Source organism: Alternaria hordeiaustralica, assembly GCF_023758085.1.
Source record: "Alternaria hordeiaustralica strain BMP 2776 chromosome Unknown scaffold_31, whole genome shotgun sequence".
NCBI lineage: Eukaryota > Fungi > Ascomycota > Dothideomycetes > Pleosporales > Pleosporaceae > Alternaria > Alternaria hordeiaustralica.
Genome location: NW_026056803.1, coordinates 105,445 through 117,311, shown reverse-complemented (window position 1 = coordinate 117,311; position 11,867 = coordinate 105,445). Strand labels below are relative to the sequence as shown.

The following is an 11,867-nucleotide window of genomic DNA, read 5'->3' as shown; positions in this document are numbered from 1 at the left end:
CCGTCGTTTCATTTCCTTGAGTTTCCGTCGCACACGTTCAGTTTTTCGTCGCTTGCAAAATCCCCATCAGCGCTCTTCTGCCTCTGATAACTCCGTGGAAAGGTCACAGTCGATACTTTGATCTGCTGTGCCCTATCTAAAAGACCAGGTATCGTTCCTCAACCCCGACATGATAGCCATCGGTCATATGCGTCTTCCACCATCTACAAGAATCCATCTGCAAGCCTCGCTGTCTAGGCTCTGCCCGTCCAGGTTCTTGCGAGTTTTATCAAAGAACCTATGGCCTTGGGAAGCCTTCCCGTTCCGGCGATGTCCGTATCGATAGTACAATGGTCTGCTAGGGCGCATCATCACTTTCAAAGGTTGTGTCGACTAGATACGCAGGTGTTGTCAGGCAGTTGCCAAGCTTTGGTGAAAATCCTTGTAGCGTCAGCTTCGGGCAAGCACTATCTAGGTAGGTATGTTCGTCTGGGTGTCTAATGGGTACAGCCTCGACTGTCTACCCAAATACTGCGGAAGACTCTGTGTGGATGGAATTCGTCAGCCGAGTGCCACACAATTGACAGACCGATCCGCGCGGTGGCAGGGTTATTGCACTTCTTCTGCGAGTTCGCCTTCTTTCTTCACTTCCAAGCCGCCTGTAGACATTAAGTTGGCGGGGTTTTGGGAATCTGTCATCCGATCTGTGTGAGGAATCTAGGTCTCCCTTTTTCTGCATGTTCGCCTTCTTTCCTCACTTCCAACTATCCCGCCGACCTTCGATTGGCCGGCTCTTTGGAAAACTGTCATCCGACCTGTGTGGGAAATTTAGTTCTCATTTCTTCTTCCCTTCCAATTCCCCCAAAGGCTCTCATTAGCGAGTTTCTTGAAAAGTGTGAGCATCGGCTTTCGTTGTCATCGCGGTCGTGGTCATACAGCTTCTCATCAGCTGGGATCGTGCAGTAGCGCTCCGCATTCGGCAGCCTGGCTTGCGAAGACCTCTGAATTGTTTCGCCCTTCTCCAGTCTAAGCGCGGCAGAATTTAGCTAAGTAGCCAAGCGAATGGTCCTATCAAAATGCAGGGTACTCTCAACACAAATGCCTTAGGATAGAACGAGGTACCTATCTATACCGACTCTACTACTTCTACGGTCCCGCGCGCATTTGCTCGAAGCAACCTTTTGTCTTGATCCCTTCGCTTTAACACATACTACCATTGCTCCGCAGATCAATTCGGGCCAAATAATCTAGCGTCAATACTACACAAAGCTGTCAGAATCAAGGTTGGTCAAACGATTTTAGCATCACTAGCGTAGGATTGGTGAATTGCGCTAGGGTGTAAGGTCTCATGCACTGAGCCGAAGCTTACTTCCCCATGCAAGCGGCGACGCACGAGCCGAAGCCTTGGCTAAGCCAATCACACTGGAGTTGGTAGAGTAAAGATTGGGTCGGCTCGGGCTGCCCCAGCCTTCATTAGGGTTCATTTTCACCGTGGTCGAGTTGCCCATTCCTTCATACTTCGGTCTACACACTTCTTTGTTCGCGAGCAGTACTGCACATCATCGTTGGGCCGACTACCATAACAGATTTGGCATCTATCAGGAATTGGTACTTACTGTTTGTCGACAACCCTGTTCTGTTTCGCGCTTAATATTTCGTGCCTGGAACACTCAATCTGTACCATCTCGCTCTGCAGCAGCTACAATTCATACCTTTACATCTGGTCCAAAGCCATGGTTACGAACAGTAAGTACCATTGCAGCATCTTCCTGAGTCCAAAATCTTTTGCAAGGAGGTTATGGCTCAATGTCACGTAGGGTTCGAGGTGGCTCGTGACGGCCTTGTGGGATACGCTGACCTCGTACAGTGGCACATCCTCCCACCGATATCGTTGTCGAAAAGGATAATGCATGGTCCAAAGAATCCATCGTCGCCGTAGTCACCTTAATCGTCATGGTGATACTGTCTGGTCTCGGTATAGTATTCAAGAACCGCTTGAGGACTTCAAACTTGTGGATGCGGTACAGATCGCAAAGGAGAGACGTGGATGGTATGCATCAAACCACTACTTGGCTCGTTCAGTAATGCTGATACTTTGTAGAGGAAGAACTTGCAACGCTCCGCGCTAGGTCGATGGCTTCCGGTTGGGTTGGCATCGAGGCCGTTCGGCGGTATCAGCAGGATACTTATACCTCAATACTCCGGACGAGGCGCGGACCACGGTCATTGCGAGCGTCGAGCCGAGTAAATGACAGGGGTGTGTGATGATGCAGAACATCTGAGCTGGAGCAGGCCAGACGGTCGGATGTGGCAGACTGTACGACCTAATTGGCTCCAGCTTATGCAACGGGTCGCTTTGAGTTGGAGAGGAAGGAAGCGCGAGGCCATGCCAGTCGGGTCACACAAGGCGTCAGCGGTGGCGTCACTGCAGCTCTTTTATGCCACCGAAGCGAGTAAAGGTTTTGCACAGCCTCACCCGAGTACCTTTCTGCCACCAAAGCGAGAAAAATTGTCGCACCGCCTCACCCAAGTTCTTCTCTGCCTTCACAATATTTGAGCCACGCTTGCGATGCATGATGACCATGTTCTTTTCTTCCCAGACATTTCTAAACGTTAACTGTAAAGTGTATGGTTTACAAACAAGCATAACGCTGGGTATCGTACGTCTTACCTGCTCATATGTGAGACCATGATGGGATTAGTTTGCGGGTACCTAGGTAATGTCGGGCTTTACCGTTGTGGCGCGTCATGTCACATGTCGCTGCCTGAGGCCTCACAGCTTGACCGAGATCCAGAGAGACGACTTCTCGAAAGTCTTGTGAAATCATCAATGAGGGTTGGACACTACGTAATTCGAGCCTCGTGCTGACGGGATGCTGTTGGGTGCAGGTCTGAGCACATCACCTTCTGCACTGCCCTAATGAAGTCAGCCGTTCGCAAGGCCTCGATGACCTTATTTTTGGTGTACGGGTATACCAGCCTGATGTACATCCGAGCATGATGCAAGACGCCATCGAAAATACACCGGTAGTAGGGTGCAGGTGATGTGGCGGGCCAACTCTAGAAAGCGTTAAGCGCGAGAAGTCAGTGTCAAATCAGAGCCCATGCCCTCTTATGAGTCGGTATATCCTGAACGGTGAGGCGCTTTCGAACACTTCGTCGACGTCCGGACGAGGTATGGCCTGAGCCAAAGTTGGTTAGCACACCTGGGCAGTTTGTTGTCAAGCTTTTGGGCCAATGAGCGCACAGAATGCTACAGTCTCCATCTCTGTCCTCGGCGCGGTCGTTGATTCATCTTCAGATCCTATATCTACAGGCCACTGGACTTAGAAGATCAAACACGACGCTTTGCATAACCCTCCATCATATACTCGCCGCAATATACCCTCTGGCTGTTTGAACATCTGACTAAATCAGCCCCAACAGCACAGTGCCCTTCTGCTCTTGCAAAGAGCACACCGCAATTCTTTTCTTCTACTTATCACCTGTTGCTGTTTAAATCGTCCAGAAGAACTCTACGGTAACCCGGCTTCCGTCTCATAGACAGCTATGAATAGTATGTCGGCTTTCACACCATGGTTTTGTCTCTTCACGTTTTCGCATGGGATAATGCACATAAGAAGGCCCAAAATTCCTGACAGCTTCTAGTATACTGACCTTTCTAGTCACGCGACCCTTCAATACCGCCGAGCCCAAACAGTCCTGGTCTAGAGAGGCGATATTCGCCCTGATCACCATCTTCGTTATGGTGCTGTTCTCAAGTATAGGTATGGCTTACAAGCATCGCTCCAAGATGCACATGCTCTGGAAATGTTGCCAAGGGGCCAGAACGCTCATGCATGGTATGCGATACACTGTCTATTCACTTGACAACCCTAGCTGATGCTGTACAGACGAAGAGTCAGTAAGAATCCGAATGAATTCAAGCAATCCTGGCTGGGTTGACATCGCAGACGTTCGACGGTACCAGCAAGACGAATACACATCAATTCTCCGGTTGAGACGGGGGCCCAGAATGTCACGGTCTTCTAGTCGAGTATACGGAGGGCGGTGGTAGAGACTCGGGTCGTTTCGAGCTGTTGATTGGCATAAGAGATGGTGATTTGAGGACTACAAGTACTAAATGTTGGCTTGTTGCGCGAATTGGATGGCGTCTGGCAAGCAGCATGGGTAAACTGTTGACGTTGGCTTGCGGACTACCCGCATGGAATTTGAAGTTCTTGCGAAAGTTTCCTTAGGTAGTTGTGCCCGGCAGATATGATCTCTCCTCGTCAAGAGTCGGAGAAGAAGGCAGGCCGGAACATTGATGCTTTTAACTTTTGTATGGAAGTAACCCTAGAATCGTTAGATCTATCGAAATGTACGATTGGAATGCTTGATAAGATATGTATAAAATGATAGCTTTCTTCCAGACGCAAAGTCTCTGCTGTCATTAGACTCGCTGGTTGAAGGGGTTCGACCTTGTTGATGGTCGCATGTTTGGGTGAGAAAGTTGACTGCGCGGCACGACAGAAGGCGGGGGAGGAGGCTGGGGCTGTGTTAGCGCGCTTAGGACCGTGCGTTCTGGCTAATTCGATGACGCAGGACAAGTCTTTGCCAATTGCATCGCCTCATATAAAGAGCAGAGTCAACAAATACGCTACCAGCTACGTTAACAAAAGACCAAAAATGGGCCGAGTTTTAAGGCAACATACACTTCAAGGGGGTAGGTGTTCAAGCTTGCTAACTCCAGCTATATTTGCTTCACAACCATCAACATCCACGCCTCACGATCCTACTCCATAGCAGCCAACTTTGCCTTCTTAGCCTTCTTCTTGCTCTTCTTACTTTCTGGCGCTACAGGTGCTTTCAGATCTCCTAGCTCGGCCAATGCTCGCTCAGTCCCTTCTTCTGCTTGCGCAACACCATCGGTCTTCGTCTCCGCATCGACAGGAGTTATCGAGGGCTGCTCGACCTGCATCACCGAGTCTGAGCGCACGTGAAGCGGTGCTTCGTTCGTCTCTGGGACTTTGTCACTTGTACTGACTGGTTCCGGCTTCCTGTTCCCCATCTGCTGGTACGTCTTTGAGGACTTGAAGTCCAGCTCGTCTGTGAAGGGCTCGAGCGTTGCTGGCTTTTGCTCTACCTGAGGTTCTTCAAGCTTCGGAGCGACTTCTTCAGTGAGCTTCGATACTATTGCGTCTTTTATGATTGGTGCTTCATCTACGACATCCTTTGGTGCAGGCGCCGAGACCGGTTTCGTTGCGGGTTCTTCTACCTCTTCCTTCTTAGTCGGCGCAGTCGCAGAAACAGCGTCTTCAACACCGGTCGGCTCATGTAGCTCCGGCACGATCTCAGCTGTTGGAGTGGACGCTTCTTCATTATTGACCACCGGTGTCGCCGGCGCTCGAGCGTAGTTACTCATCACAGTCTTCCAGACGAGCTGTAGAAGCCTGCTATTACCCTCCACCGTCGTAATGAAGTCCGGCTTTCGGAACGGCTCTGGATCGTCGGCCATGGCATTGTTGAGCGACTGTTCAACATAGCTCGGATACCATAGATCATCTTCCGGCAGCAGAGGGAATGCGTGGTCCCTCGCTACGGTAAGGATATCGAAGATGCTCATCTCTTCGTCGAGAGACTTCATCTTGTTCTGGGCAAGCTCAGCAAGACCGGGTAGCTTGTAGCGAGCGGCAGCACAGTATACACCTGCGCCCAGCTTGTAGACTTCCGGGATGACTTTGTCGGATGATGCCAGTGTGTTGAGACTCTGGTATTTACCGGTATACAGGTAGTGTACAAGAGTGTGCGCTGTATTCAGATCCAGCTCCGGGAGAAGTACGGATTGCTTGACGAAGGCCAATGGATAGGACTTTGCGGCAAGAACCTCGCTACGGCTCAAGACACTGTCATGAACGAGGAAGCGTGTTGCTTCTGGTCCAACTTCCAGCGATACCATCTGTGTGGTTGCATAGGGGCTGCAAGAGACTATCAGCGCCATACTGAAAATCGGTGGTGATATGTAACTTACGAGACCTCTTCAGGGCTGACTGCTAGATCCCCCGTGCCATACGCGTATCCACCCAAACCGTCATTGTCGTGCGATACGTCCAAGGTAGAGTTATCGCTAATAGACATGTTGTACTAACACCAAAGGACGCCTGCTGATACCCGCCAGATTCCAGACGAAACACGTCCCTTTAACCCATCGCGACAACTTCTCCCAAGATGAGGCTCAAAACACATGCGCTGTCACATATTACAAGACGCGGGGTCTGTATGCACTCATGAGTTGTCAGTTCGATGGCATTCTCAGCCTTGTGGCTTCGATGATCCCGTTGGTCAGCCTGATCGTCCTTCACTGCACCCCGCGAATGCTGCGTCCAATTGACAAAGACGGATCGATGAGCTGAGCAAAACCGGTGAGATGGGGCGTAGATTTATCTGGAATTATCTTTGGTTTATGCGCTCAGACCCGATGGCTGGATGGGCGCGCTATCGCTGGTAGCCTGCGATCTAGACTGTTCGTCGTTCGCCGCGGAACTCAGCGTTCCTCGTGGACCGGGAACTCTTCTCCGAATAATATTGTGATCGGAGCAGGGTACTATGCGGATGTCGAGATAGAGGACATAGTCGAGGACAAGAGATGTCGGTTGAAGTCTCATTATCCTTCCCGGAAGATCGACTCATTGGAAGGAACGAAATGTCGACCCTTGCGAGGTTGTAGTCAGCCGCCACATCTCACCTTCACCACGTGTGAGGCGCGGAGACAAAAGAAGATATCTTGGCAACGACTAGGATGGAGATTTAGGGTACGGAAGGCATTACTATGAAAGATAATCGAGATCTAGACATGGTATGTCGCGTTCTAGATATGATTGACGAAACGGAGGGTGAATTGAGTCCCAGGATAGGAATGAGTCAACACCTCTAATCGCAGCGGCCGAGCGTGGATGTTCGAAGGTTTTGTGTTCTACGGGAGACAATTGCCGTCGTACATGATGCAATCGCAGTCCGCGGACGGACCCTGAGGACGCACAGTGGGAACGTACGGCGTGCCACTTTACCTAGAATGGCATAGCGCGACTGTGCCTCAGCCTCCGCCCACAAGTGCACCAAACGCTACCGTACTTAGTTAAGTACGGCTGAACATCATTTGCAATGTTGACCTCAGCTTCCTCAATGTCAGCCGCGTCTGGTATTAATCCATAGAATCAAGCTGCAATGTCGGAAATATACACAGTTCAAACCACGAACTCGACGTCGTCAAGTCACACAAATACGCTGCATCTTCCAACAAGTCTTAGTTTCTGGATACTCAGCGTCGTCAGTGCCTACTGGCTTCTCGTTCGCACTCTCCGGTACAGGCGTCGCGATGGCCTCACTCACCGCTTGAATGTAAAAGCAATACTATCAACACTTCCAATCCCGCACGGCTGACAAGCAACCCAGTACCCCGACCGCTCTTCATGGAGTCGCATGACTGTTAAAGATGCGCACTCAGTACACGTTTCCCTTGCTGAACTCGAATTCCCAGTCGTATTCCAAACTTCCACATTCTTCGCCCTTTTCAAAACTTATGGCATTCCCAGTATTTCGAAGCTGCTTGTCGCAACAGGACAGCTGTCCTGCCCGGAAACAGCATCGAAACGAGCTGCTGATACTGCTACCATCATGACCGAGGCGATTATTAACAAACCTGATTCCGAACGCGCCATCAGCGGCATAGCACGAATGAACTATCTCCATAGTCGGTATATCAAAGCGGGGAAGATATCGAACGACGATATGTTGTATACGCTCAGTCTCTTCGTTCTTGAACCTATCAGATGGACTGCCAGGTACGAGTGGCGAACTGTGACGGACTTTGAGAGATGCGCCATGGGTGTTTACTGGAAGGATATGGGCGAGGCGATGAAGATATCGTACGATACTCTACCTTCAGCAAGCCAAGGATGGCGCGACGGTTTCCACTGGCTCGAAGAGGTAGAAGCATGGAGTTTGGCATACGAAGCTCAGAATATGGTACCTGCTGAGACAAACGCGACGCTTGGTCGTGGTACTTTCGATGTCGCCTTATTCAACGTACCCTCCGCTCTCAGGCCTTTCAGCTTTACCGTGGCATACATGTTACTCGAGCCGCGCTTGCGGAAAGCGATGAAGTGAGTGGAAGATGGAGCTCTCACTTGACCCACGTTGCTGACCACTATCAGCATACCGAAACCCCCTGCCGTCTACTACCGATGTCTAGAAACATTGGTCGAGATTCGCAAGTTCTTGCTCCGAAACTTCTTCCTCCCACGTCCGTACTTCCTACGCCCGGACTGGTTTACAGAGATCGATGAGCGCACTGGCCGCGCCAATGCTGGTCAATATATTGACAGACCGTGGTACGTCAAGCCGTCGTTTATGAAGAGGTGGGGTCCAAACGCGTTATTACTGCGACTAGTTGGGGGTGTCGTGCCAGGTGACCAACGATATCACCCAGGAGGATATCGGATTCACGAACTTGGTCCTTCAGAGCTTGTGGGGAAGGGTGATGCCGAGATGCGGAATACGAGAGATGAGTTGAGAGCGAAAAGAATGGGGTGTGCGTTCTCTCACTGATGGACTGGGCTTCGTTCATGCGTGTAAGGCGCTTGGATTTCTATGAAAAGGCTGCAGTGGCAACTAATGGAAGTAACAACGTTGACGATGTAAGATGCGTAGCATACGTAACGAAGGGGTGTCACGCATGAATCCGCTGAGGTTGATAGAGGTGAAGCGGAAGCTTGTGGAGAACAAAGAGAGATACGAGGGTCCACGTCGGAATGGTTCCGCACCCGCATCCAATGGCGGAACCCCGCGTCCACCCCGCGATGCTACATATGGAGCAATTGCACTCTGATACTCTCTTCAACATCACAATCTTGCAGTATTCCTTTTATCCAGAGAAGTACAGAGTATGGCGACTACAAAGGTAGCTCTCATTACCGCGAGCTCAGCAGGTCTGGGCGCGCAGATTGCACGCGTATTTGCACCAGACTTCCGCGTGGTATGTATACACTTCTACAATCACATGTCTACCTATACACTACCTAGATATCTACTCACCTCAGATCGCTTAAACATTCGACATGTGTTGAGCCTTACTTGGTTTCATACAAATCCTTGCTGCTGGCACTCATGCATGCTGTTTAAATTCCAGTCATTTCATAGCCCTCACACTCATGTTATCAGCGCATGAGCACCAACAAGACCAGCTAACAGACCCAGGTGATAAACTATTCCTCAAACTCCGACCGAGCCGCCACCCTCATGAAAGAGCTCTCCTCCATCCCCGGCCCCTCCTCCTCATGCACCCCCCGTTTCCACCTCATCCAAGCCGACATGTCCTCGAAACCCTCCGTCCAAAACCTCGTCCAAGAAACCATCTCAACAATGGGCCGCCTCGACGTCGTCGTCTCAAACGCCGGCTGGACGCGCATGACCACCTTCACCGACATCGAGCAACAGATAAACGACGAAGACTGGGACAAGTGCTTCACCATGAACGTAAAAACGCACATGTGGCTCGCCTACGCCGCGAAAGACGCCTTAGCCTCCACCGAAGGCACGTTCATCTCCACAGCAAGTGTAGCGGGAGTTAAGCCTAGTGGGAGCAGCGTGCCGTATGCTGTTACGAAAGCGGCGCAGATCCATCTCGCGAAGAGCTTGGCTGTTATTCTCGCGCCGCGGATTAGGGTGAATAGTATTAGTCCTGGTATGTTGCTTACGGAATGGGGCATGAAGTTTCCGGAGAAGAAAAGGGAGGCGGCGATACAGAATACTAAGTTGAAGAGGTTGGCTACTGTGGAGGATTGTGCGGAGCAGGTTAGGGTGCTGGCGCTTAGTAGGAGTATTACTGGGCAGAATATTTCGATTGATGGGGGGTCTTCTGTGTAGGGGAGGGTGTGGTTAGTTAGGAAGGAGGGGGTGGTTGAGCAGGGTTGGACTGGGCATGTTTAAACGGGGGATGGTGCGTTGCGCTGAGAAGTAGCAGAGGGTCTAATGTAACTGAGGAGAACGTCTTAGTCGTGAAGGAACATGCGTTCTCGGTATTACAGGTGCCTAGAGTTTCAGGCTTGGGATTGTCAATTCCGGCGGTATTGTAAGCTGACCGCATAGAGCTTCACTATGGAAACTATATGCATGGTCTGTCAGAACCACAACTTTCTATTCTTGACGTGCTCATCTCTATAGTATTCCATAGAAACGGTCTGGCAAGGACCGGTGGAACGATCGTGAGACTCTAATGCAGCTTGTGCTACATCAAGACTCATTTGACTTTTGTGCGACGTATACGTTGTGCACTGTGTATATTTTCGGCGTGTTTGCTGTCGCTAGCCTGACGGATGAGGTTTGAGCAACCACGGGCTTACTTCCGTTGCACAGGTCTGTGGACGACGCTGAATAGGGCGTGAGGTATGCTCTGAAAATATTTTTGAGCCATGTAAGATGGCGACTGTTCCCAGCCACGCGCAGGTACCAAGCAGATCAGCCGATTCGTGTATCTCGAATGAATAAACAGTGACAGCATCGGTGGCGCACTCGCTGCGTCGGCTGCCACAGGTCGCCGTCTCTAGTCGAGCTCCCGTCCCGCCAACAGTATTGCCCAGCACGGTAGTGAAGAGGCACACGTCAATGAAGGAACAGAAAGAGTAGCCAAGCTGACTCGCTCTTACACCAAGCTATCTGTACAAGACATCCACTCTAGAGTCAGCAAGACAAGCCCGTCGGAGAATTGATAGGGCGCGATGCACCAATGATCCGCTCCCAGGTTACTCCAAACGCGTAGTCAGGGCTCCGGCTTCGGAGCGCAGCCATTGACCCGGCGGGTTTTCGCATCCTACGAAACGTGCTTGAATTGCACAACATGCGATACGTCGAGATAAACAAGTACGATCCCACCCGTCAATAAAGCTGGCGTGGAATGCCAATCAAGGATGCGAAATATGTGGAAAGTGGCTGGTCGCGTGCGAGCCAACGATGCTGCTGTGTCCAATTCCAGTTTCCCCACGCCAGACGTGTGCCACAGTATCGACCTCTCCACGAGCCCACCACGGCGGCCTTGAGACCCACCGCCTCGCTTCTGGGGACACTCACATGCTTTCGCGACAGTTTGCCGCCAAGGGTTGCCGGACGGGTACGGGAGGCTGACATGCAGCTGAGCCCTACTGCATGCCACGCCGCACGGGTCGTGGTGCAAAAGAACACAACGGCTTCAGCTGGTCAGGCCAGTTGATGTTGTTTCGTGTCAGCGCGTAGATGCAAAGAAAGACGAAGGTTTGATTGCTTCTGAGATGCCTCCCACTCTCAAAGTAAGCTGCTGGCAGGCGTATCCAGGTCGAGCTCGCCTCAGAGTATGCGGACACGGGCATCGGGAACCAGGGTCTCACAGTCTTCGCGCTCCGGCATGTTGCCTGGCTCGTTGGAAATAACTCTGAGCTGGTTCGAAAATAGTCCCAGTTTGGGCGTTTGACGAGGTTAGCTGCTGCCCTTGTGGAGACTCGTTACTGGATGCGGTAAGATACGGTACGACAGTGGCCGCGGTCAGTTGAAGAACCACAGACGATGGCCGGTCGGACGGGTGTCTCGATCTGCTCAACCACAGCCGGATTTTGCACGCCGCGGGCCTTCTGCAGGGCGTGCGCTCAGTAGCGCCGTGTCGCAACGGCAAGACCAAAAAACCCAAAAGATTGGGTGTCGAATCGTCGTTGGGCGCCCGATGTTCGCCCGACTGCGGTGCCGCGATGTCGCGAGACCTGGGGTGAGATGCACTAGGCACGAGGAGGATGCGAGCAAACCGCCGTGGTCGTCTTATCGCACACAACGTATGTGAATCGCATAAACAGATGGCCAGGGACGGGGTGGCGTTGGCTGGTGTCTAG

The 11,867-nt window shown here is 51.5% G+C and overlaps 2 protein-coding genes across 2 annotated transcripts; one reads left to right on the top strand and one right to left on the bottom strand.

Annotated features, from left to right (window-relative positions):
- Positions 1 to 4,753: 4,753 nt before the first annotated feature.
- On the bottom strand, positions 4,754 to 5,959 carry J4E84_009686 (uncharacterized protein; the record flags this gene model as incomplete). The annotated part of the gene is made up of 1 exon (XM_049392248.1): positions 4,754 to 5,959. One exon carries the CDS (start codon positions 5,957 to 5,959, stop codon positions 4,754 to 4,756), a length of 1,206 nt encoding a protein of 401 aa, XP_049240010.1.
- Positions 5,960 to 7,437: 1,478 nt separating this feature from the next.
- Positions 7,438 to 9,882, top strand: J4E84_009685 (uncharacterized protein; the record flags this gene model as incomplete). Its single annotated transcript, XM_049392247.1, has 4 exons — positions 7,438 to 8,120; positions 8,172 to 8,375; positions 8,890 to 8,992; positions 9,214 to 9,882. The coding sequence occupies 4 exons, from the start codon at positions 7,438 to 7,440 to the stop codon at positions 9,880 to 9,882; spliced, it is 1,659 nt and encodes a 552-aa protein (XP_049240009.1).
- Positions 9,883 to 11,867: the final 1,985 nt, after the last annotated feature.